A 24,151-nucleotide genomic window follows, 5' to 3' on the forward strand; every position below is an offset into this window, starting at 1 on the left:
CTGCGACACCAACCCCCTTCACAGAGTTATTCATCTGTGGGCTCCTCTCACTCCGTCACTGCCTGTCTGCTAACTTCTAAGTGCTTTATAATGACACATGCATTTAAGTGACTTTTCAGTGCAATTGAGACGTTTCTGCAGAACTAGCTTGGCCAGCATTCATACCAAACTGCATTCTTTTCTCAGAAAGTATTTTTCTTTTGTTTTTTTTTTTCCTCTCAGACCAGGAACCACCGGGAAATCCGGGTGCTTTGCTCAGTGACTGGAAGCAGCGCTCATCCTGACGTTTGTCCTGCAGACACACGGTGCTGCTACAGCAGTGGGTACGACCCACACGGTCCCTTTGGAAGGAAACCGAACAAGGAAAGACTCCAGAAGCCAGAGCCACAGTGGGCACCCGAGCAAGCGCTCCAGGAGAGCGGGACTGCTCCGGTCTGTCGTGTTCTTCACTCTGCTTGTCGACCGCGCTGTCAGAACCGTTACTGGGCTACAGGAACCCTTTGCACGACCGGTGCAGCCGTTCTCACGTGTCACAAGTGAGTAAAATGATAACTCGTGATCATAAGAAGCTCTTTGGTTTGATTTGCTACCTTTTCCTTAGGTACCTTCTAATTGTTTAAAAAATACATAAAAAGTGTATTTCATTCAGGGTTCTGTGGCACAGGGTGATGCTCAAACACCAACCAATTTGTTAAGGAAAAAAGGTTTAACTATCTTTAGTTGATTAGTCTTGTTTAGTTAAACCTGTGAGAAACAAGTAACTAGCTCATAGTCCAGAGGTCCTAAATTAGAGTCACATTGTTAGACCCACACAATTCAAGGTGAATGAAAAGTGCACAGCTAAGCCATCGTGCGGTGGAGAACACACTGGTGTTCCACAGAGCTGCGTTCTCTAACTTCCAGCCTTGGGTGGCTCCGTACCCGCGCTCAACGAACGCACGAGTGCGTTGCTCCCCCTCCTGCTGGCTCCGGGCTGCCGGGGGTTTCCGGGGCGAGGATCCCGCTCGCCGCTCTGCGCCCCCGCTCAGAACTCCCCGCGCTTCCCACGGTGCCGCTCACGGCGCTGGCGGCCCCGAGGAACCGAACGTCCTCCAGGAGAAAGGGCCGTGCCCCCACCCGGAGCTCCACGAGCTGACCTGCCCCCGCGCGCCCCAAACACCGCAGCTCACAAACAACACACACTGTTCTTCCCTCTTTATTGACTGATGGGTTCTCAGGCAGATCTGTTAATTACACTGTTAAATAATAGTTAAAAACAAACCAAGGCCAGAGGAGTTTGACGTGAAGTATCTAAACTGAAGCAGAAATTGGGAAGGAAGAGGTGGGAGAAGCTGGGCTGGGGTCTCCATTTCCGTGTCACTGCAGCTCAGACACCCTCACTGCCGCTGCCGTGACCCCAGACCATCAGATTCCAAGGCCTGGCTCAGATGGGACATCACCTAAGTATGGAAACGGTTGCCCAAACGTAGGCAGATCAGGAGAGATCTGTCCGGAGACAGAGGTGCAAGGCAAGCCTCGGGGAAGCAGCATTGCAGCGATCCTAGGACACAGCGGGGTGGCAGCCGTCGGTCTGCAGAGCGCCCGCCCGCGGCCCCCGCGCTCACACGTTGTGGGTCTTCTTGGTGAGCTGCGGGTCCTCATCCACCAGCTTGGACTTGAGATGCTCCTTGTAGGCGAGGATGTCGCCTTGCCACTTGGTGATTGTCTGCTTCTCACAGACCCAGATCTCCTGTGCAACCTGAAAGCAAGCGCCAAGGAGAGGGTTACGGTACAGCACTTTATCATCTTACAAAACTAACCCAAACCTATCAATGACCACAACGAGGGGACCGAGTGCCCCCCCAGTGAGTTTGCAGACAACACCCAGCAGGTGGAGTGTTGATGTGCTGAGGGCAGAGGCCGTACAGAGAGATCTGGCCCTGCTGGATCGATGGTCGAGGCCAATTGTCTGAGGGTCACCAAGGCCAACGCCGGGTCCTGCACTGGGGTCACAACAACCCCACGGACGCTGCAGCTGGGGAAGAGCGGCTGGAAAAGGGCCTGGGGTGTTGGTGCCAGCGGCTGAACACGAGCCAGCGGGTGCCCAGTGGCCAAGAGGCCACAGCATCCTGGCTGGGACCAGCACTGGTGTGGCCAGCAGCCCAGGGCAGTGACCGTCCCTGTGCTGGACCTGGGGAGGACAAACTGCCAATCCTGGGGCAGTTTTGGCCCCTCACACCAAGAAAGGGCTTGAGGTGCTGGAGTGAGCGGAGAGAAGGGAACGGAGCTGGTGAGGGGCTGGAGCACAAGTGTGATGGGAGCGGCTGAGGGACCTGGGGGGTTCAGCTGGAGAACAGGAGCTGAGGGGAGACAGGGACACAAAGAAACGGCCTCAAGTTGCCCAGGGGAGGTTGAGGTTGGATCTGGGAACAATTTCTTCCCCAAAGGGCTGTGGGGCATTGGAACAGGCTGCCCAGGGCAGTGCTGGAGTCACCATCCCTGGAGGGCTGGACAGACGGACAGGAGGTTCTCAGGACATGGGGCAGTGCTGGGGTGGGTTATGGTTGGACGCCATGATCTTGAGAGGCTCTTCCAACCAAAATGATTCTGTGGTTCTACTCTCTAAAGTCTGGTAAGAAGAAAGTTTAATAAGTTTCACATGTCAACTACCAAATAAAAGCATCTGCAGGGAAATATCTTACCTGATGTTTCCTGCATTATTTAGACAAGATTTTAGAACTAAAAATTCTCGGCCTGTCAACATTTCCTTATTTGTTCCTGGACTAAGGAGGAAAGCCTTTCCTGCTAGACTGGGAATTGAAATAAACAGTAGTTCTTGAAATGAACTACTTGGATATAACACACAGAATTATACCTGAATTTACCAAGCTCTAGCTGATAAATCAGCACTTGACGCTCTGTGTACGTGGTGCAGCTTCCTTCACCTGTGCAGATAAACCGTGCTGGAACTACTCCTGTATCCTTTTTAAAAAGTCTAGAGAAGAGCTCCAGAGTGTGTCATGGTTTCCATTTGACCGATCTTCATTCCTAGGGCTTTGGCTAGCTCACTAATTGTTTCGCGTTAGTGTGGCAAGAGAATCATGTCCAGTGATGTTTTCACTCATATTTTTCGGGATGAGTACGAGCCGGCCAGTTGAAAACACCCTGTTTCGATTACTTAAACTGCCAGAAGCTGCTCTGACAGAATTCACTTCTTTTCTTACCTGCTGGATGAGTCTGAAGTCGTGGCTGACGAGCATCATCCCTCCTTCGAATTCATTAATAGCATCGGCCAGCGCGTCGATGGTTTCTATGTCCAGGTGGTTGGTGGGCTCGTCCAGGAAGAGCATGTGAGGGTTCTGCCAGGCCAGCCAGGCGAAGCACACGCGGCACTTCTGCCCGTCCGAGAGGTTCCTGATGGGGCTCACCTGGCAAACACAGACACCTGCAGCTCTGCGGGGACAGACCGCCACCCTCACCACAGGACACCACACCCCGCACTGTCGCCAGCAGCCACACCACACAGGAGGACAAAGTCCGGTCAGTCATACCCAGACTAAGCTTCTCTCACCAGCAGAACCACAGAATCCGGTTCTGAAGGAGCGTCCCCAGCAAGACCCAGCGTGCTAGAGGTTCCAAAGGACAGTTAATCGTGGGCTGACCACTGCTCATTGAATCTTGACACAGACATAAAACTACTCTCAACTTCTGGCATGACAAATCAGGAAGAACAATGTAAAAATCAATGCTGAACTGCAGTGATGACAGCTCCTGTCACACTTGTGACATTTGACATACAGGAGCATGCCAAGTTTAGATTTATAGCACCACTGGTGATCACAGAATCCCAGGATGTCAGGGGTTGAAGGGCCCTGGAAAGCTCATCCAGTGCAATCCCCCCATGGAGCAGGAACACCCAGCTGAGGTTCCACAGGAAGGTGTCCAGGCGGGTTTGAATGTCTGCAGAGAAGGAGACTCCACAACCTCCCTGGGCAGCCTGGGCCAGGCTCTGCCACCCTCACCAGGAACAAGTTGCTTCTCCTCTTGCAGTGGAACCTCCTGTGTTCCAGTTTGCACCCATTGCCCCTTGTCCTGTCACTGGGTGTCACCCAGAAGAGCCTGGCTCCATCCTCCTGACACTGCCCCTTTCCATATTGATCCCCAGGAATGAGTCCCCCCTCAGTCTCCTCTTCTCCAGCTCCAGAGCCCCAGCTCCCTCAGCCTTTCCTCACACGGGAGATGCTCCACTCCCTTCAGCATCTTGGTGGCTGCGCTGGACTCTCTCCAGCAGTTCCCTGTCCTTCTGGAGCTGAGGGGCCACAACTGGACACAATATTCCAGGGGTGGTCTCCCCAGGGCAGAGCAGAGGGGCAGAAGAACCTCTCTGACCTACTGACCACCCCCTTCTAACCCACCCCAGGTACCATTGGCCTTCCTGGCCACAAGGGCCCAGTGCTGGCTCATGCTCACCCTGCTGTCCCCAAGACCCCCAGCTCCCTTTCCCCTACACTGCTCTCTAATAGCTCATTCCCCAACTTACACTGGAACCTGGGGTTGTTCCTGCCCAGATTCAAGGCTCTACCATTGCCCTTGTTCTATTTCATTAAATTTTCCCCTGCCCAGCTCTCCAGCCTGCCCAGGTCTCTGGACGGCAGCACAGCTTCCAGTGTCACCACTCCTCCCAGCTTGGTGTCACCAGCAAACTCTGTTCCCTCATCCAAGTCACTGAGGAATATATTCTACGCTCTTGTTTGAACCAAGTGGATCCGACTCCCAGTTAAGAGTGAGTTTAGCATTTCTGCCTGGTATTCATCTCAGAAATAAGAGACAAACAAACTAGTTCAGGTTACAGTTAAAATGCCCTTGAGTCTAGCACTGTGACACAACTTGTCTGGTCATCCATTCCAACCCTTATATTGCTGCAATGCAAAGAAAGTTCCTACGAGCCATCAGGTTTTCCTCTCCAAATTCAGAGGCAGAGATGGAAAAGGCGTTTTGATGGTGCGGTGCATCACGCTGCAGACGGCACCACACTGTCAGACGTCAGGAGAGCAACAGAAAAAGCAGCAGCTCCAGCTCCCTAACGAGCAAAGGGCAAACTCAACAGCTCACACTCACCTGCTGCTTCCCCGTCAGACCGTATCTGCCTATGATTTTTCTCATCTCCTCCTTCTCCTTGATCTCCGGGTAGCATTTCATCATGTACTCCAGGGGCGAGAGGTCTAAGTCCAACTGCTCTTGCAAGTGCTGACAGAGAAGGAAAGTCACCCTCAGGCTGTGCGGGCCACGCACTGCACGGCCAGAACGCGTCCCCCCTCGCACCCCCGGCACCGCCGAGCAGCAAGCGCCAGAGCCAATGACCCCAATACAGCCGCTGTGCTGGACTGGTACGGAAGGAACCTCCGCTCAGGAGCAGCGCTGCTCCGCAGCCGCCTGGTCCACCCGCCAGCGCAGGCCAAGCGCCTCGCCACGGAAGCTGAGAGCTGCGCAGGCAGCACCACAGCGCGCCCCTGGGGACAGGGACTGGGGACAGGGACGGCCACCGGCACCGCTCCCTCCCCCTCCTCGGGCACAGAGGGCAGCCCTGGGAGAGGCCTCAGAAGCACAACTAGAGGGGCAAGATTCCTCACTCCCGACAGCCTTTTTCCTCAGCATTTCACCTCCCCAGTGGTGCTGCACAAAGTACCTGGTGGTATCTACCGATCTTCACGTGTGAGTGCTTGCGGATCATCCCATCTGTGGGCAGCAGCTAGAAAGGGAACATAAAAGCATTTCAGCAGGAAATCCCTCCTTTTGCTGTGTGCCAGGAATACTGAATCCAGCCATCTCCGCTCTGGCACAGAGGAGGAGCCTGAACAGACAGTACGAGAGAAAAGGGCCTATCCTGCAGCAAGACCTTACGATTTCCAAGGTCCGACTGGGGTGCTCAGGCAAGTAAGTGCAGCCTCGTTGAAGACTGCCCCATGAATAAAGGTGCAGAGCGGGGCAGACAGTGCGGGCAGCCTACCTCTCCTGTGAGCAGCTTCAGCAGCGTTGACTTTCCAGCTCCATTGGGTCCAACAAGAGCCACACGGGTATCCAGGTCAATCCCAAACTCCAGGTTATTATAGATCCATGGCTGCAAACCACAAAAATCATGACACATATTATGCCTTTCCACTACTGTGCAGACTCCTCACGCTGCACCCGCAACGCTGCGTCCTGAGCAGACTCAACGCTGCCAAGCAGTTTGATCACTGGTCACACGCCGCAGCCTCACCAGACGGCTTAGCCAAACACCTCACGCTCACGAACACGGCCCGATAGCGGTGAACTCCGCACGACTCAGCACACGCCCCACACTCACCCCGTCCTTGCTGTATTTGAAGCTGACATTCTGCACCATGATGACAGGAGGGGGGATTTTCCCACAGGGCGGGAAATAGAACGACAAAGTCTGTTAACAGAGAATATGCACTGGTTAGACACCCTGGATCACAAGACACCCCGTTATGCTGGTAGAGTCATGGCCCAATACAGACATCATCTGCAGACCAAGGCACCACACTGCGACTTCTATCAACCACAGATTTATCCTCATTAGATGTTTGCAGGTTCATCTGCTGGCTAATGAGTCCTATTTCTTTCCCCTTGAAGCAAATGTGGGTTCATACTCCTCAAACAAGGAAGAGTTGCTCTGAGCACCCTCCCCCATCTTCTCCAGCCCTCAGCAGACATCCATTTCTGATTTCTGTGTCTGCAAAATAGCCTTACTGATATGATAAATCCCCTTCTCTCCCCTAGAGAATGACTCCTCTTGACACTCCCCAGCAATACTCTATCCTCAGTACCTCAGGAAGGGTGTCCCATCCTTGGTCCAAGCTGCTGCCAGCTAAAGATCATTCTGCTTTATCTAGCCTGTGTTTCCAATACTGATCTCCAGATGCAACCCCACGTCTGATCCTACCTTGTCATTCACAACTCTCTCTGTCAAGCCAGACGCCATCATTTTCTGAAGGGTCTTCTCCTTGCTCTGAGCTTGCCTGGCCAGCTTGGCGCTGCCGTGGCCAAATCGTGCAATGTAATTCTGCAACAGAACACAGAGCTAGCCAAAAGCCAGACTAACGAGGCAGAGGAGGTGCAGGGATGCCCACCTGCACGGGCAGGAAGACGTTCATGCAGCTAGGCAGATACCTTCATATGGGCAATCTGGTCTTGCTCCCAGTGGAATCGCTTCATTTGATTTTCTTCTAGTTCCAAGCGAGTCTTTACATACTGATCATAATTCCCCTAGAAAGAGACCAGAGAACGTCAGACGTGCCGCAGAGAACAGCTCCTCTGGTTTTTAGCCTGTTGTGCAGGGCACCATTTACTCACCGTGTAGTATTTCAGTTTGCGGTTGTGCATGTGAATTATGTTGGTGCAGACACCGTTCAAGAAGTCCTGGGAGTGGGATATGAGCACAAGGATCCGCTTGAACCTGCGGCACCACATAAGTTATCAGAGACTACGCTAGGAAAAGAACTCTTGCTCCTTGGCCCTGATGGTGCCAAAGGATTTACAGGCACCAGATCTCTCCTGCCTGCAATCAGAATAAGAACAAAAAGATAACAGCCTTGGAGATGCTTAGGGAAATCCGGATTAAAGCAGCTCCAATCAGCTGCAGTAAACAGATAATGCAAACATTTCGTTGTGTTAGGACACTCTTCACAAAGCCAAGAGCCGGCTGCCCTTGCGGGAGAAGGCCAGCGGCTGCACTGGCATCGCACTTCTGGGAACTTCCAACCTTTCCTGCTCACTGTTGCCTTGGTGCGCAGCACCGGCTGCCAGGTACTCTGCCCTTCCGCTCCAAACCTGGAACGTGACCGGTTAAACCCTCACAAAGAGAGACTCAGATTACTTTCCCAAACACCTGACTTCTGAAGCAAGCGTGCAAAACGTTCAACAGATAAAGCTGACAGAAAAACCTCTGCAAGTGAAAAGGCCTTCTCATAATACAGCCCTTTTAATGCGCAACCCAGATAATCTAAGTTTCATTACTATTCCTAAGCTTTTTTGCCTTACGCCTTAACATTTTGCCTTTGTTTACGAAAAACACTCATCGGACAAAACCGACACGCTGAGACACCCCAGTTGTGTGAAAACAGAGGACCCAATCCGGGAAGAGCAGCTGGAAGCCAGGTCTGGAACGTTCACACAGCCGGCGCAGCACCCAGTGCCAGCACCCAGGCTGCCAGGGCTGCTCCTGGCTCTCGGGAAGCAGCTTTAACCACAGTTCCTCATTTCTGCTGTGAGGGACAGACGGGTGCTTGTCTCGAACTCCCACCCTTGCATCAAGAACCCTTCTGTAGACACACGCGGCAGGAGCATGAGAAGGTGTCACTGGTACGGGGATAGTTATGTAGCCACAGGAACTACAGACAGCTATTCCGGTAGTGCTTGCTCATGTGCTGAGAAGACGCCCCTGCAGAAAAGCAGAACCCATAGAAGCAGCAAACTCCTTCATGCTTACGTTTTCAGCTCTTCCTCCAGCCACACACAGGCATCCAAGTCCAGGTGGTTGGTGGGCTCATCTAGCAGCAGCATGAACGGCCGAATGAAGAGCGCTCTGGAAGGAGAGCGGACAGGTAAACACAAAGCACCTCAGCTCTGCTCCGAGCTGTCAGGCTGAGCGCGGCTCTGCAGAGCCCGGCGCAGACACACACCACTCACCGAGCCAGGGCCACCCTCATGCGCCAGCCACCACTGAAGTCCTTCAGCTTCTTCCTCTGCATGGCCGGTGTGAAACCCAAGCCGTGAAGGATACGTGAGGCCCGTGCTTCTGCCTTGTCAGCGTCCAGCTCCTCCAGGCGTTCATATAACTCCAGGAGTTTCTCGCACTCCGCTGAAAGAGAGCCTGCCTGTCAGCAGTTGTGCCGATAAAAGGCTCTCGGCTGCACATCTGTACAGCTGGGAAAGCTCACGGTCCATCTGCTTTACCACCACTCAGCCCCCTCCATCCTCAAGCCCGAGACACTTCTTCTGAAGCTGCGCGGAATAATTTCATCCAAGTAAATGTAATCACAGTATCACAGTATGTTTGGGATTGGAAGGGACCTGGAAAGCTCATCCAGTGCAATCCCCCCGGAGCAGGAACACCCAGCTGAGGTTCCACAGGAAGGTGTCCAGGCGGGTTTGAATGTCTGCAGAGAAGGAGACTCCACAACCTCCCTGGGCAGCCTGGGCCAGGCTCTGCCACCCTCACCCCCAACAAGTTGCTTCTCCTCTTTCAGTGGAACCTCCTGTGTTCCAGTTTGTATCCATTGCCCCTTGTCCTGTCACTGGGTGTCACTGAGAAGAGCCTGGCTCCATTCTCGTGGCACTCACCCTTTATATATTTATAAACATTAATAAGGTCACCCCTCAGTCTCCTCTTCTCCAAACTAAAGAGACGCAGCTCCCTCAGCCTTTCTTCATAAGGGAGGTGCTCCACTCCCTTAATCATCTTTGTTGCCCTACGCTGGACCCTCTCCAGCAGTTCCCTGTCCTTCTTGAACTGAGGGGCCCAGAACTGGACACAATATTCCAGATGGGGTCTCACCAGGGCGGGGTAGAGGGGAAGGAGAACCTCTCTCAATCTACTGACCACCCGCCTTGTAATACACCCGAGGATGCCATTGGCCTTCCTGGCCACAAGGGCACAGTGCTGGCTCATGGTCACCCTGCTGTCCACCAGGACCCCCAGCTCCCTTTCCCCTACACTGCTCTCTAATATGTAATTTCCCAACCTATACTGGAACCTGGGGTTGTTCCTGCCCAGATGCAGGACTCTACACTTGCCCTTGTTAAATTCCATCAGGTTACTCCTCACCCAACTCTCCAGCCTGTCCAGGTCTCTGATGGCAGCACAGCTTCCAGTGTCAGCCACTCCTCCCAGCTTGGTGTCATCAGCAAACTGGCTGACAGTCACTCTATTCCCTCGTCTAAATCGTTAATGAATATATTGAATAATATTGCCCCAGTACTGACCCCTGAGGCACTCCACTAGATACTGGCCTCCAACTGGACTCCGCACCATTGACCACCACTCTCTGGCTTCTCTCCTTAAGCCAGTTTGCAACCCACCTCACTACCCTATTGTCCAGACCACACCTCCTCAACTTAGCTGTGAGGATGCTGTGCAGACTGTGTCAAAGGCTTTACTGCAGTCAAGGTAGAGCACATCCACCGCTCTGCCACCATCCATCCATCCTGTTACATTCTCATAAAAGGCTATGAGGTTGGTCAAGCATGACTTACCCTTGGTAAAGCCATGCTGACTGCCCCTAATAACCCTCTTATCCTTGATGTGCCACAGGACTTTTCAACTAGTACAGCGCAGCTGGGGGAAATAGGTACCACAACACATAATAACTGCCAAGGAACCCAAATAAGAGCTTCTCTTCGGTGGGAAGGGAAATGGAGGAAATGTCCCTTGTGCACAGGCACTCCAGGTTTTACCATCCTCATGAGCCAGACGTTCCGCCTCTCGTTCTAACATGGCCCTCTCTGTATCCACCTCCATCACACACTGGAGAGGGGTCTTGTCACTGGGAGGCATCTCTCGCGTCAGGTGATAGATGTCGATATGCTCTGGGATGGGAACTTCTCGTTTCCCAATAGCTGACAGAAGCATGGATTTCCCTGTGTGCACACAGACACTCCACAGTTAACAATTAGATTCAGTGACATACAATATCACAAAGAAACAAATGAGATGCAGTCAGATCCCCTTGGTTCCGTCTCCTTCCAGTCACAGAAAATCCTCGGGAATCTGCCCCAGAGGCCGGAACTGGAGACACGGCAGAGCGCTCGGCCGCAGCGTGCCAGGCTGCCCCAGCTCCGCACCACGCCGAGGACAGCCCTGGGACACGAGGAGCTCTAGGAAACCACTGCAGCTCAGCCCTTGCCCGGATTCAGGGAACTTTGCTGTTTTCTTCCTGCTGTCTAACCAGGTCTGACCTCTGTTACCAGGACCCCGGGCTTTAAAGACTTCTAACATAAAGGAAAGTAATGCGCCCATCACTAGAGAACCTGAGTGTTTTTCTGAGAGTTAAACCAGCTGGTTGCTCTTACTCTATTTCAATTACACCCATACTCTGCATCTCTCCATGTGGAGCGTCACCTTCTCCAGGGACTGTACAGTTGTTTGCCCATTCAGGACAAACCACACACTCCCTGCTCCTCCATACTGTGCAAGTTCTTTGACCAATAGCACCAACACTGGGTTTATTGACACTGCTAAACAAATCCTGCAAACAGGAATCAGACAGATTCAGATCCCAGACATCTCGCCCAGCTCGTCACAGAAACAAGTTCAAATGCACAGTCCAAAGCCAGAACGCAACTTCATACTCCTGGCAGCAATCTTAACAATTCCTCTTCCTCGGTGAGGAGATGGGAGAACGGGAACTGCCATGTCTGTCTAACAGCCTCCAGTTTGCAGCATTTACCACCTGCGTCTGCCCAGCTCCTCGGCAACACCGAATCACCGCGCTCCAGACACCCCCGCCACCGCCGCTTACCGATGCCATTGAGCCCAATGAGGCCGTAACGGCGCCCGGAGTTCAGCTCCAGTTTGGTGTCGCTCAGCAGCTCCTGGCCGTGGAAGGTCAGCGAGAGGTTAATGATGTGCACGTCGGTACTGTTGGGGTGGGAGGCCAGCACTCCTGTCACAGCTCGGGCAGCAGCTTTCTTTAACTCAAAGTCCTCCAGCTCCTTTGTAAGAGCATCCACCTCTGTACAAAGACAGACCAGAAGCGTTACCGATTTACAAACACAAGGAAGCCATGAGGCCCTGTACCAATAGGCCCAGGACCACAAGAACAACTCCCATGTCCCCATTCCTACAGAAATGTTGAGGAAACCCAGATGCAACGACACTCAGCCTTTCATCTTAGCAGATGGATATACATGCTGTAACAAGAACTTCCACCTGCTGTCTGAATAAAATCAGACCACTAGGACTAAGTGAGCAGCCAGAACAGCTATTGTGTTATCCCAGCATGACGGGACTAACACTCACTGCAGGAAGAACTGGGGTGGGAAGAGAACTTACAAAGTATTGCTTGCAAGCTTAAGGAAAGGGCTGGCCAAAGGAGAACTTGGCTACAAAATAAATGAAGGGAAAGCTGAGAGGAGGAAAGAAGCAGCATTGGAATAGACACTAACAACTTTTCGAGAAGCTAATACGTCCACATGCATGCCCCCCTCTTCCTTTCCTCCTACAGTACAAGCAAATCTCTCCTGCCATGCCGATCTGCTGTTGCACCCCTGAGTTACAGCCCAGCTTTCCCTTCTGGGTGAGACACGGCCATTGAAGAGGAGGGCACTGAGGATCCCAGCAACGCGCAGCAGCTCAGAGCACAGCCCGGGTGCTCAGACTGTCCCTGTTCAGGCCAGCCACGGATGTCACCCCGCCTGTCACCCCCAGCACTCCTGGAGGGTGTCACCCTGCCTGTCACCCCAGGACTCCTGGGGGATGTCACCCCACCTGTCACCCCCAGCACTCCTGGAGGGTGTCACCCCAGGACTCCTGGGGGATGTCACCCCACCTGTCACCCCCAGCACTCCTGGGGGATGTCACCCCAGCACTCCTGGTAGAGTCACTAGTGCCACCAAGGCAATGCGTCCTAGCGAAGAAGGAGCAAAAAGCACCACCTGCACTGACAGAGGCCCCTTCAAAAGCACGGGCAGCCCAGACCAGTTACACAAACGAGCAGCCAGATCAGCGAATAGAGTGGCAAGGCAGTTTTATCCTGGACATGCAACGATTTATCAGGGAACTGCCGATAGAAATACGCACGTCCTGACCCACATTACCTGCCCTCTGACGTGTGCACCGGTCTGCCAGCCTCCTCTGGACCCGCCGCCGCCGCCACTGCCCCTCACGGCCCGAGGTCCCGGTGCCGCTCCAGCCGCGTCGCCGCGGGCCGGCGCTAGGGCCCGGCACGGCCGGTCCGGCGGAGAGCGCGCGGGAACGCCGAGCGCCCCGGCCCCGCCGCGGCTCCCCCGGATCCACCAATAGCAAGGCAGTATGCAAATGAGCCACGGGAGGGGACGGCGATTGGCCCGCCCGGAGCGCGGGGCCGCCCGCGGGGACCGGCTGATCCGCGCTGGGCGCCGGCGGGGCCTGAGCGCCGGCACCGCGGGGTTCGCGCCCGGCAACCCGGCCGCCAGCACCAGCGCTCCCGAGCGCGGCTGGGGACGAGCAGGGTCCCGGGTCTGTGCCACACACCGAGTGCCTCTTAACACAACGCACTGCGTGCAGAGTCTGGAAAACGCTTGTGTGCCCAACAGCCTGTGGGTTACCAGGCGGGCTGAAATAAGAACCAAAAATCAATCCTCTCTCTGTGAGCTTCAGCCCGCCTGTTTCCTTTAGGGAGGTCAACAGCTCTTTGCTGACAAAGTCTCAGTCTTTAAGATAGAAAGGCTCTTAGTTTCTGCAAACAAGGTACATCCCAGAGAAACACACGAACAGAGGGTAACAACAGTAAGAATTCAGACATTGCAGTGGCTTCTGCAGCAGCAGGAAGAAAAAAGACAAAAACACACGCAACAAAACAACCAAACAAAAAAACCAAACCAAAACAACACATACAAAACAAAACAAAAAACCAAGCAGGTCTGGGTATGAAGTGCCAGAAGATCGGGACAGTATCTTTGAGAGGAAAAAGACACCATCAGCACCCTCTGTTTTCACCCTGCAAGTCCTAAGTGGGGAAACCTTCACCCACAGTTTATGGAGAGCCACACACGCCGCCCTGAGTGCCCCGCCAGCTCTAAGGAGAGCGGCCGCGATGGCAAACACTGCAGCGGGTCCAGCCCAGAGCCAGCCCTGCCCACGAGGTGTTCCAGCTGACGGGGAACAGCCGCCCCAGTCCACCGAGCCGCGGGTGTAACCGAGCGCGTCCAGCCCGGCGGGGACGTTCACGGACAGTCGGCTGCCAGGATGACCCCGCGGGGCTCTGCCGGGGCACGGACACCGGTCAGCCACCCGCTGGCGCAGCGGGACCGGCATTTCGGCGAGGCCGCTCTCACCTGGCAGGGCCGTTCCGTTGGCCTCCGGGGGCCGGGGTTCCTGCGGCTCGGGTCCGGCATCGCCGTTCTCCTCCGGGGCCCGGCGCGGGCGCTGCCGGGCCTTGGCCGCCTCCTTCTTCTTGGCCGCCTTCTTCTTAGCCAGGTCCGAGGGCATGGCGCGGCGCTGGGGCTGCGGCGGAGAAGCGACAGGCGCCGTTAGACCGCGCCGATCCGGCCCGCAACGGGTCGCCCCGCCCCAGTCCCCCGCCCCGGCGGCCCCGCGGACCGCCCGACCCAGAGCACGCGGCGCCGCCGGGCCCGGGCCCGGCCCTGGGCTGCCCGCCCGCTGGGCTGCCCGCGCCGCGCGGCCCGACCCGGCCCGGCCGCCCCTCGTCCCCCCGCCGGGCCGGGCCCGGCCGCGCCGCCCGCACCCGCCGTGCCGCCCGCACCGGCTGCTCCGCCCGCACCGGCCGCTCCGCGCTTTCCTTCTGTCGCAACGGGACAGCTGCTACCGCGTGCGCACGCCCCGCCCCCCCGGCGCAGCGACCAATCGCAGCGCGGAGCGTCACCCGCGCCGGGCGGCCGCGCGGCTCTGGGAAGCGGAGTCCGCGCTCGCGAGGCCGGCTGGGCCGGCGCGCGCCGCCAGCGCCCGAGCACTGCGCGTCCCGGCATGCACCGCGCGTCCCGCGCCAGGCCCGGCCCCAGGCCCCGCCCCCGCTCCCGCGAGGGCAGACGTGAGCGCGTGGGGGCGGTGGCTCGAGGTACCATAGAGGCGCCGGCGTCAGCTGGCAGAGCGGCCGCCGGGGCACCACAGAGACGGAAGGGGAAGCGGAAGCGCCGGGGTCGCGATGCGGCGGCTGAGGTGGCAGCGGCGGGAGCGCGGCCGGGCGGGACCCGCGGCCTCCGCCGGGCTCGGAGCTCCGGGCCGGCCCGCCCGCAGCTGAGGGACCCGCTGACCCGCGCGGGCCAGAGCCTCCGCGTCCTCAGCGCCCCGCAGGTCCCGCCGCTGCCCGAGGGCCCCGCGCCGGCGATGTCCCGCGGAGCAGCCCCGTGAGCCCGTCCCGGCGCGGCGGTCGGGCTGCCCCGCCATGCGGGCGGCCGCGCTGCTGGCCGCGCTGCGGCCCGTGCTGCCGCTGGTGCTGGGCCTGTCCCTGGGCTGCAGCCTCAGCCTCCTGCGCGCCGCCTGGGGCCGGCCCGGCGCGGAGCCGTGCGCGGGGGCCCGGCCCGGGGCGCTCCCCGGCGGAGCGCGGCCCGAGGCGCCGGGGCCGGGCCCGGGACACGAGGAGTTCAGACCCAGGATCGTCCCGTACTACCGGGACCCCAACAAGCCGTACAAAAAAGTGCTCAGGTAAAGGCTGTTCCTCGAGGACAACGACCGCGCACCGCTGTGTTTGGGGTTTCTGTCTTACAGGGGATCAGCAGGTTGAAGGTGGAACGTGCCATTTGAAATACTTTGTGTAGGAACTGCAGGAGGCAACGCGGAAATGGCTGAGCTTGCTGCCTTAGAAGGGTGCAAGAGAAGTGTCTGACATGTTCATTTAAGAAGAAAACACAACGAAAATGCTCAGGAAGACTGAGAATATTTGTTCCTTTTATAACTTGTTGAATTACATATTAAACTATTCCTCAAAACCTTTTTAACCAGTCCGTTGGGAAAACTTTGAGCATGTAACGACACTGTATGTAATTTGCAAGTGGTTGGCTCTCGTTTTTGTTTACTTGCACTAGCACAGTTTCCTAGCTCACACAAATGGTGTGAGGTTGTAGTTTCCTTGAAGGAAGTGTTTCCTTGAAGTGTTTTTACAAGATGGGACTCTTACTGAAGAGCCTTTTCTTAAAGCTCTGCTTCTAGGCTTAACTGTTTCACCGTTGGTAGACTCTACCAGATAAAGGCTTGTCCCGCGTTGCCGTAATCCCTTGATTTTTGTCGTCCAGCTGTCTGCCATTTGCGTGTGTCTTTCCTTGACAGAACTCGCTACATCCAGACAGAACTGGGGTTCCACGAGAGGCTGTTTGTGGCCGTGCTGACCTCCAAGGCCACGCTGAACACGCTGGCGGTGGCCGTGAACAAGACGGTGGCCCATCACTTCCCACGCCTGCTGTACTTCACGGGGCTGCGCGGCGCCAAGGTGCCCCACGGGATGGTGCTGGTGGCGCACGGCGACGAGCGGCCCATCTGGCTCATGTACCAGACCGTGCGCTACATCCACCAGCACTTCGGCTCCGACTATGACTGGTTCTACATCATGCAGGATGACACCTATGCCCAGGCTGAACAGGTCAAGGCTCTGGTGACACACCTCAGTATTAACCAAGACGTGTACCTGGGACGGGCGGAGGAGTTTATTGGGGGAGACGAGCAGGCCCGCTATTGCCACGGCGGCTTTGGGTACCTGATCTCGCGCAGCCTGCTGCTGAAGCTGCACCCGCACCTGGACAGCTGCCGCAACGAGATCCTCAGCGTGCGGCCGGATGAGTGGCTGGGACGTTGCATCATCGACTTCCTTGGCATCACTTGTGTCTCCCAGCTCCAGGTACTGCTCCCTTCCCGTGGTTTGGTGTTAGCTGAGCCTGACCAAACCTGTGTGCTTACCAGTTCCCTGCTGCATAGCAGGGGGGCTGCTCTGTGAGCCTCCCTGAGTTACAGAGGGAGAAAGGGCTGCATGACAGCATGGGGGAGAAGCCCGCAATCAAAGCTGAGATGTTGGGGGAGAGGGCACATACAGTATTTAATTTTCAGCCTACTGGCAGATGCTGATTCACAGGCTTCTACAGGTCAGATGAAGGGCACGCTGGTACCAAGAAGCGAGTGAGCACATAGTACAGGGAGTAGTGTTGGAGGGGAAACTCTTATATTTTGTCTCTGGGGGCTGCAGGTAGCATGTAAAGAGGGGCAGAGGCGTGTCTGGGCTGAGGGAAGGCTGCTCTGTGACCAGTCTTTCCGGCTCTTGTCCACTTCAGGGCCAACATTATCACACCTACGAATTGGCCAAAAATACAGAGCCAGAGAAGGAAGAAGAGGAGGAGTTCCAAGCAGCTCTTGCTGTGCACCCTGTTTCCGACATGACCCTGATGTACCGGCTGCATAAGCACTTCAGCAGGATCCAGCTGGACAGAACCTACCAGGAGATCCAGGACCTCCAGGTATGTGGGGAGGGGTGTCTGCAAAAGCTCCTTGGCCAAGCAGGTTTCCCTTTCTTTGAGCACAGTCAAGGAAGGTTATTACTGCTGTTTGTAGGTGACTGTCGGCCAGACACAGGATATAGTCCTGTGTCTCAGAAGTAGCACTTCTGGCACCGTGTTACCCAGAACTGCTGATGTGATGTGGTTTTGGGTGGTGAGGCAGGCAGGGTGGGAGATGGAGCGGACCTCTTGGGAAAGGCGCTGGGGATCAGTGTGCCTTCTCTCTTTGCACAGATGCAGATCAGGAACCTGACGGCATTGACCCCTGCAGGTGAGGCAGGCTTGACCTGGCCTGTGGGCATTAATGCCCCGTTCCTTCCAAAATCGCGTTTTGAGGTAATCAGCTGGGACTACTTCACTGAGCAGCACCTCTTCTCCTGCCCTGACGGCTCCCCCAAGTGCGAGCTCTCTGGAGCCAGCAAGGCAGATGTCAGTGAAATCATTGAGTCTGCACTTGAGCAGCTTAACAGCCGCTACCAGCCTCTGCTGCGCTTCAGCAAGCGGCAGCTGCTGAACGGCTATCGGCGTTTCGACCCCACGCGGGGCATGGAGTACATGCTGGACCTGCTGCTGGAGGCTGTGACCCAGAAGGGACACAGTCACATCCTGGCAAAACGAGTGAGCTTGGTGCGGCCCCTAAGTAAGGTGGAAATTATTCCCATGCCATATGTGACAGAGGCCACGCAGGTGCAACTGGTGCTTCCCTTGACAGTGCAGGACCTGGATTTTGTGGGAAACTTCCTGGATATGTTTGCCATGAACACGCTGGACACACATGATAACGCCTTGCTGACCTTGCTGTTCATCTACCATCCCTATGACGCCCAGCGAGTCAGTCAGGTGGATGTTTTTGCTGGAGTCAAAGCCATGGTAGGAGAGCTGGAGAAACGCTATGCGGAAGTTAAAATCCCCTGGATTAGTGTTAAAACAGAGGTACCATCGCAAGTGAAGCTCATGGATATAGTCTCCAAGAAGCACCCTGTGGATACGCTGTTCTTCTTGGCCAGCGTCTGGACAGAAATCAACATGGAGTTCCTGAACCGCTGCCGTATGAATACCATCAGCAACTGGCAGGTGTTCTTCCCAGTGCATTTCCAGGAGTTCAACCCTGCGCTGGTGTACCGTGGGGAGCAGACGGCGTCCTCCGGCACAGACTTCCTGCGGGACGGCCATTTCGACAGACATTCCTTTGCCGAGGCCTGCTTCTATAACTCGGACTACATGACAGCGCGTACCAAGCTAGCAGCTGACATCCTGGACCGCGATGAGGTGCTGGAGAGCATGGAGGTGTTCGATGTCTTCCTGCACTACTCGGGTCTGCATCTGTTCAGGGCCGTGGAGCCCGGGTTAGTGCAGAAATACGCACTGAGGAGCTGCAACCCCCGGCTCAGCGAGGAGTTATACCACCGCTGCATGCTCAGCAACCTGGAGGGGCTCGCGTCCCGCTCGCATTTAGCCATGGCCCTCTTCGAGCAGGAACAGGCCAACAGCACCTGAGAGACAAGAACCATCAGGAGCTTCTCAGCACCTTAACACTTGGCACTTTCCATCCCCTTCCCAGCGCTGCCACGGGCGGGGGGCGTGAGATCCCGGGGGAGAAAACCTTCGCGCCCCACTGAGGCCCAGGCTGGGCTGTGGAGAGAGGCTGTTTCTGTGGGGTCTGTGGGTCTGGTTTGTTTGCTTTTTAAATAAAGGTTTCTTTCCAGGCAGATTGATGTGGTTGCTTGTAAACTTCGTAGCTCTGGGATAAGGAATGTAAAACATGCTGTAGAGTTGACCTTACTTTAAGCCATGCAGCTCTGCGGTGTGGAGGGTGAGTATGAGCTGTGTGCTGGAACAGTTAGCTCAGCTGTGCTGTTGTTGCACCCCCTGGGTGTTTGTCTTCATGCCTCTTTTTTTTAACTTTTACAGCTACAAAGTCCTTTCTCATGTTTAAGTGGAATTTCTTGCATTTCAGTCTGTACCCATTGCCTCCTGTTATGTCACTGGACACCAGTGAGAAGCATCTGTTTGTCTTCCTGACACAGCAGTGACTGACCTACCCGGGTAAGAGCCACGCGGAGCCTGTTCTCCAGCCAACCTGTCCCAGCTCTCGGTGTCCCCTGTTGTGACAGACACTGCGATTACTGAGCCATTTTCACAGCTGGACTGGCTCAGTCCGTCCCCATGGGCCTGGTGCTGCACGGAGGGCCGGTCACCGCTCCAGCGCTCCTCTGCAGCGCAGGCTGTGCCCGTGCTCCCAGGAGCGCCGCTGGCTCCTGTTTAACCTGTCCACCAGGACCCCGCTGTGTTTTTATTGCAGAGCTTTCAGCTCCCAGCATCTTCCCAGCCAATACCTTGGAAATCACGGGCCTGGGCCCTGAGGTGAACCTGGGGATTCAACGTGAGAGCGGTGAGCGTGACTCACCCGGTCCAAGGCTGCACGAGCGCTCTTTAAGGATGGTGTTTGCTGTACTCCTGAGGTCTGGTGTCAGCAAAAGAGATACTGGAAGATTAGAAAGGCTTCAAAAGAAGTATTCTAGGTTGGGACCATTGCTTCAAATTGGATAGAAATCTCAGATTTCTTTATTTTGAAATGGACGTCTTGATTATGTTTACATAGGAAGAAGTCAAATCTCTGCTGAGTGTCTTGCTGGGATGTGTGTTTGTTGCTAAGAAAACCTTCCAAGAGTGAGAAAAAGAAAAGCTGGCTGGGAAACCCTAATTAGGAGTGGTTGTTTTGCATGAGGAGGTGCTGATCTGCTGTGATCCCAGCAGGAAAGACACTGCGACTGTGTAAGGTATCGCTTAAAATACGATTTATTAGAGCTAACGCTATAAAGAGAGAATAAAACAAATAATCTTACGTCCCTGAGATGCGGGGAGCCCAGGTGGTGTAGCATTGAATGGGCCTCTGATGCACACGCCACGCAGAGCCCGTCTGTGGAGCAGAGCCTCCCACTTGGCCGTTGGAGCTGTTGATTACAGGAAGACAGCTCTGTTCACCGTTTCTGCTGTCAGGCAGAACGGACGCTTCATGGAACTTTGTGCCTCGCTTGCAGATGAAGGTGAGAACGCAGCGGCGGCAGAACCGCGGCAGCGCTGGGACACCGCGGTGGCCGAGGGTTTGTGCAGAGACGTGTGCCCTGGCGTCACCCTGTGCCCTGGCGTCACCCTGTGCCCTGGCGTCACCCTGTGCCCTGGCGTCACCCTGTGCCCTGGTCACCTGCTCCTCTGTGCACAGCGACTGCACAGGCAGGCTCACAATGGCAGAGAGGACGACACAGGAGCCGTTGCTGCTTGCCTGGCTGTTGGGGAGTTTGTCTCCTTGAAGACAGAAAAGACTCTGATGCATGAACCACAACCTTCTGGTGCCAGAGAGGATGTGGTTTGTAAACGCAGGTTTTAATGTGGTGTAATTCCCAAGGAGAACTCCCCGGATCGTTGTTCCAGATCACACAAGTGCAAGGGCTGGCAGTGGGCATGGGGTGCTGTGGAAAACTCAGTGAACAAGGTGAGCAGTCTGTGATGCAGCCAGGTCCAGAGAATAAACACTGATAAAGATGCGTAAGTGAACGGTCAGGAAACCTCCACCTGTGGTGATGGAACTGCAAGGGATGTAGCACTTGGGGATATCTGATGTAGAACAATCTGCTGCAGAGAAAGTTGTGAAATGACATAGGGCAAGCTGGAATTATTAGAGAGTCCTCGTTAGAGAAGAAAGAGAACCATGGGAAACGGGATAGTGAGATTTGATGGGCTGTGACATACACAAAACAAACACGTAAACCGAAAAAATGCAATGGTGGTTGTTTGGTAAGTCACCGCCCCCTCAGTGCATATGAAACAGTGATGTGGTGCTGCACAGAACATGAACTCATAAAGGTGTCTGGTGTCTCGGGAGAACACCGAGGGAAGCTGGTTTTGTTGTCTGAAAGGCAGGAAGTGCTGCCAGCAAACGGCCGAGTCCGTGACCAAGGATTCTGGTTTACTGATGGTAACTGCGTTCCCGGGTGAGGTTGGGCTGGGTGAAAGGACGGCTCACGTTTTACAGGCACACAGGTCAGTTTGCACAGTTACGCTGGAGCTGGAATGGCCTGGGGACAGGAAACTGAAAATGCAACAAGGAAATGCTGCGAAGAGGAAAGAAAAACATCAAGTGTTGAACAAATTGACTCAGTGTTACGTCAAACAAGAAGAATGTTAACTGCTCTTCACAAATGCCTCAGAGGAGACTATGAGCAACTGAAACCTGAAACGCTAACTGATAAGGAAATCGGTGTGCTTGGCATCACTGTATTACCAGTACTAGTCAAGTTACACAGCGAGTGAGACCGGGCAAACGACTTAAGCCTTTGAAGTTACGTGCTGGGTTAAAGATGATCTGACAGCCCTGGAAATCCTTCTGATTTAATACAAGGGTTTAAGTATTGAACGGAAACTGACAGAGCAGCGAGCGAATCGTGTGAGTGAAGGACTGGGGTGTCAAACCGGAGCCAGCTGTGGCATTTGGGTCCTGGGGACAGCGTCGTTTGACACCTAATGGGTGATTTGGAAACAAAGGTAAGATCTGCACCGATAAAATCTGCGGTTATGTAAAAAATAGGCACAGCGAAACCCCGTCATAAACAAAGGGTAACAGTGGAGAAGAGGGTGAAGTGGAGTAAGGCTGTTCAAACAGATTTTGTCTCAAAGCAGTCAGGTGCAAACTCGTGCTTGGGGAAGTGAAGGCAGAGCGCTCCCCAAAGAGGGGTATCGACAGAACCCCACACAAACAGAAGAGGCGAGTCCGGGCTGCACTAATGCACAAGCAGCTTGATTTGCCTAGGACCCGCTATTTTAGACACTAAAATACAGAGCTGTCCCCGTGCTGTGGAGTTCACATTTTAGGATTAAGACACGATAGAACAACTTTATATGGGTAGACGGTCTAGGGGAAGCAGGTCCTGTCGATGGCCGTGCCACCCGGGCGTTATTGCTGTCCCGCCGGTTTTGTAAGGCCTGAAGGGAACAGAGAGGAAAAGAAAAAGAATGTGTGAGAGGTTCATGGAATTTATCTAAAGATTGGAAGGAGTATTTTACAATGATACAGAGCTTGTGTAGCGATAAGGTAATGGGTAATGGCGTTAATCTGGGTTTAGTGGTTTTAAGCCAAAAGAGCGTAGGTTCAGACTTGGTGTAAGGAAGAGCCCTTTACCTTGAGGGTGGTGAGAGCCTGGGCAGGTACCCAGAGAGGTGGTGGATGAACCATCCCTGGAGACATCCCAGGCCAGGCTGGACGGGCTCTGAGCAACCTGAGCTGGTGGAGATGTCCCTGTCATGGCAGGGGGGAACTGGGGGCTAGGAAGGGCCCTCCAACCCAAACGGGCTGTGAGTGAACTCTGATCAGTTGGGGGGTTGTGAGGTGATCTGATGAGTGTAGGCACATTCACTGAGTGGGAGGGCTGGGTACCAGAGACATTTTTAACTGTCCAGGGGTAAGGGACAACAACAGCAAAACTAACAGCTTTAAACTGCAGCAGTAATTCCAACTGAAAACACGCATATGCTTTTAGTTCTGCAGGGGATTAGTGAAACAGAGTGGTAGCTTTTCCGGTACGTCACCAGTTACTTGGTGTGTGTAACAGAGATCGTTGGAGGCCCCTATGGAATTACTTGCCACGTGTAAGTGGGCAGAATTAATGGTCCTGCATGGCCTCAGATGTCATGACTGTGGATATATAGTGGATGGAAGTCGCAGAAGAGCAATCTGTCAAGGGCCGTGAAACACGAAGCCAACGCCTCTGTCACAGCAGCTCTGAACCACAAATCACCGGGAGGGCGTGCGGGGCCCGTCGCTGTGTGTCTCGCTGTTGTCGTGGTCTTCTACGGGCACTGAGTGCTGGCCACTGCCAGGAGCAGGGTGAGTGAGTCAGGGTACTTATGATTTGACTCTGTACCACCATTTCTGGGTTATTATCTGCAAAAAAGGACTGCATCTTTTTCAAGGACACACTTTAGCTCAGCCACACGTTATAAACTGCATGAGGATCATGATACAGAATTAATAGACTATGATGGGGTCATGGGTTGGCCAGGAAGACAAATCACCACGACTGTCATCTTTGACTTCGCAGGACTGAGAAAGCGCGCACCCTGGCTGGCTGCCTGTTGTGCGCCAGCTGCTCTTTGCCTGTCCTGCTCTGCTGCCTGTACTTCTGTGCTGACTTTGCTCTCTTTGGGCTCCATCTCCTTGGAGGTTTTCCTTCCTTGGTTTGGGTAACGTGCTCTGTTGGGTGTCCCAGACAGGCTGCTTACCCTGCTGGAACAGATGTTGTGAACTCAGATTCTGTGGCTGCTCGTGGTGTCCATCAGTGTCCCAGACCAGGCTATAAATGCTGTGGCTGCCACGTGGGGGCTGTGTACCCTGTCTCACCGGGGAACTTGCAGGGGTGGGCTCCCCTCCCTCGCCAGCCTGCCCGCCCGGTTGCCTGCCCGCCCGGTTGCCTGCCCGCCCGGTTGCCTGCCCGCCCGGTTGCCTGCCCGCCCGGTTGCCTGCCCGCCTGCCTGTCTGTCTGCCCGGTCCCAGCGTGGCCGCCACCGACCCACCGCGGCGTTTCCTCGCTCCAGCGCGGGTCTCAGCCGCCGTGGACGCCCAGGAGCGCGAGCCCATCACGTGCAGGTGGCCCAGGCTGGGGTTCCTCAGGCCGGTTTTGGAGCTGCTGTTGGTCAGACCAGCTGATCAGACACAGAGAACGATACAAGGTGCACATTGCCCCAGCAAAAGTGAAGTATTCCTGCTTAAATCCACCTCATAATCTTTACAAGGTTTTCTTCCAGCTTTCAGATTTACAGTGTTTCTGAACACTTGAAGTCTGCAGAATCGCTTGGCTTCTGCTCACCTGATACTCTTCTTAGACTGAGTTGTTTCCTTCCACCCCTTTCTCACAGATCCTTAGAGCATCGCGCAAAAATATTCACTTTCAGTGCTTGTCCTATAAAACTCCCCTCCTAA

The 24,151-nt window shown here is 55.0% G+C and overlaps 2 protein-coding genes across 4 annotated transcripts; one reads left to right on the forward strand and one right to left on the reverse strand.

Moving 5' to 3' along the window:
• Nucleotides 1-1,179: 1,179 nt before the first annotated feature.
• Nucleotides 1,180-14,550, reverse strand: ABCF2 (ATP binding cassette subfamily F member 2). 3 transcript variants are annotated; one of them, XM_065830615.2, is made up of 15 exons: nucleotides 14,463-14,550; nucleotides 14,017-14,185; nucleotides 11,502-11,714; nucleotides 10,438-10,620; nucleotides 8,671-8,842; nucleotides 8,471-8,566; nucleotides 7,336-7,438; nucleotides 7,153-7,248; nucleotides 6,926-7,045; nucleotides 6,326-6,415; nucleotides 5,987-6,097; nucleotides 5,666-5,728; nucleotides 5,098-5,226; nucleotides 3,204-3,407; nucleotides 1,180-1,738 (listed from the first exon to the last, which is right to left on the reverse strand). In XM_065830615.2, exons 2-15 carry the CDS (start codon nucleotides 14,168-14,170, stop codon nucleotides 1,601-1,603), a joined length of 1,872 nt encoding a protein of 623 aa, XP_065686687.1. In that variant the 5' UTR covers nucleotides 14,171-14,185; nucleotides 14,463-14,550; the 3' UTR covers nucleotides 1,180-1,600. The 3 variants fall into 3 exon arrangements, with proteins under 3 accessions (XP_065686687.1, XP_065686684.1, XP_065686685.1); XM_065830612.2 differs by having other exon boundaries at nucleotides 14,445-14,549; XM_065830613.2 differs by having other exon boundaries at nucleotides 14,427-14,523.
• Nucleotides 14,551-14,798: 248 nt separating this feature from the next.
• CHPF2 (chondroitin polymerizing factor 2) lies at nucleotides 14,799-18,887 on the forward strand. The gene is made up of 4 exons (XM_065830611.2): nucleotides 14,799-15,343; nucleotides 15,965-16,529; nucleotides 16,957-17,139; nucleotides 17,413-18,887. Exons 1-4 carry the CDS (start codon nucleotides 15,084-15,086, stop codon nucleotides 18,673-18,675), a joined length of 2,271 nt encoding a protein of 756 aa, XP_065686683.1. The 5' UTR covers nucleotides 14,799-15,083; the 3' UTR covers nucleotides 18,676-18,887.
• The last annotated feature ends 5,264 nt before the right edge of the window (nucleotides 18,888-24,151 follow it).

This window comes from Patagioenas fasciata, chromosome 2 (assembly GCF_037038585.1).
Source record: "Patagioenas fasciata isolate bPatFas1 chromosome 2, bPatFas1.hap1, whole genome shotgun sequence".
Taxonomy (NCBI): domain Eukaryota; kingdom Metazoa; phylum Chordata; class Aves; order Columbiformes; family Columbidae; genus Patagioenas; species Patagioenas fasciata.

Excerpts from the sequence above, each read along its gene's own strand:
- ABCF2 (XM_065830615.2), bottom strand. The coding sequence starts at position 14,170 with ATGCCCTCGGACCTGGCTAAGAAGAAGGCGGCCAAGAAGAAGGAGGCG. Across the intron at positions 7,046-7,152 it reads ACCAGATTGCCCATATGAAG|AATTACATTGCACGATTTGG; the intron begins GTATCTGCCTAG and ends GTTCTGTTGCAG. Across the intron at positions 5,227-5,665 it reads AGATCGGTAGATACCACCAG|CACTTGCAAGAGCAGTTGGA; the intron begins GTACTTTGTGCA and ends CTTCTCTGTCAG.
- CHPF2 (XM_065830611.2), top strand. The coding sequence starts at position 15,084 with ATGCGGGCGGCCGCGCTGCTGGCCGCGCTGCGGCCCGTGCTGCCGCTG. Across the intron at positions 15,344-15,964 it reads CCGTACAAAAAAGTGCTCAG|AACTCGCTACATCCAGACAG; the intron begins GTAAAGGCTGTT and ends TTTCCTTGACAG. Across the intron at positions 17,140-17,412 it reads AGGAGATCCAGGACCTCCAG|ATGCAGATCAGGAACCTGAC; the intron begins GTATGTGGGGAG and ends CTCTTTGCACAG.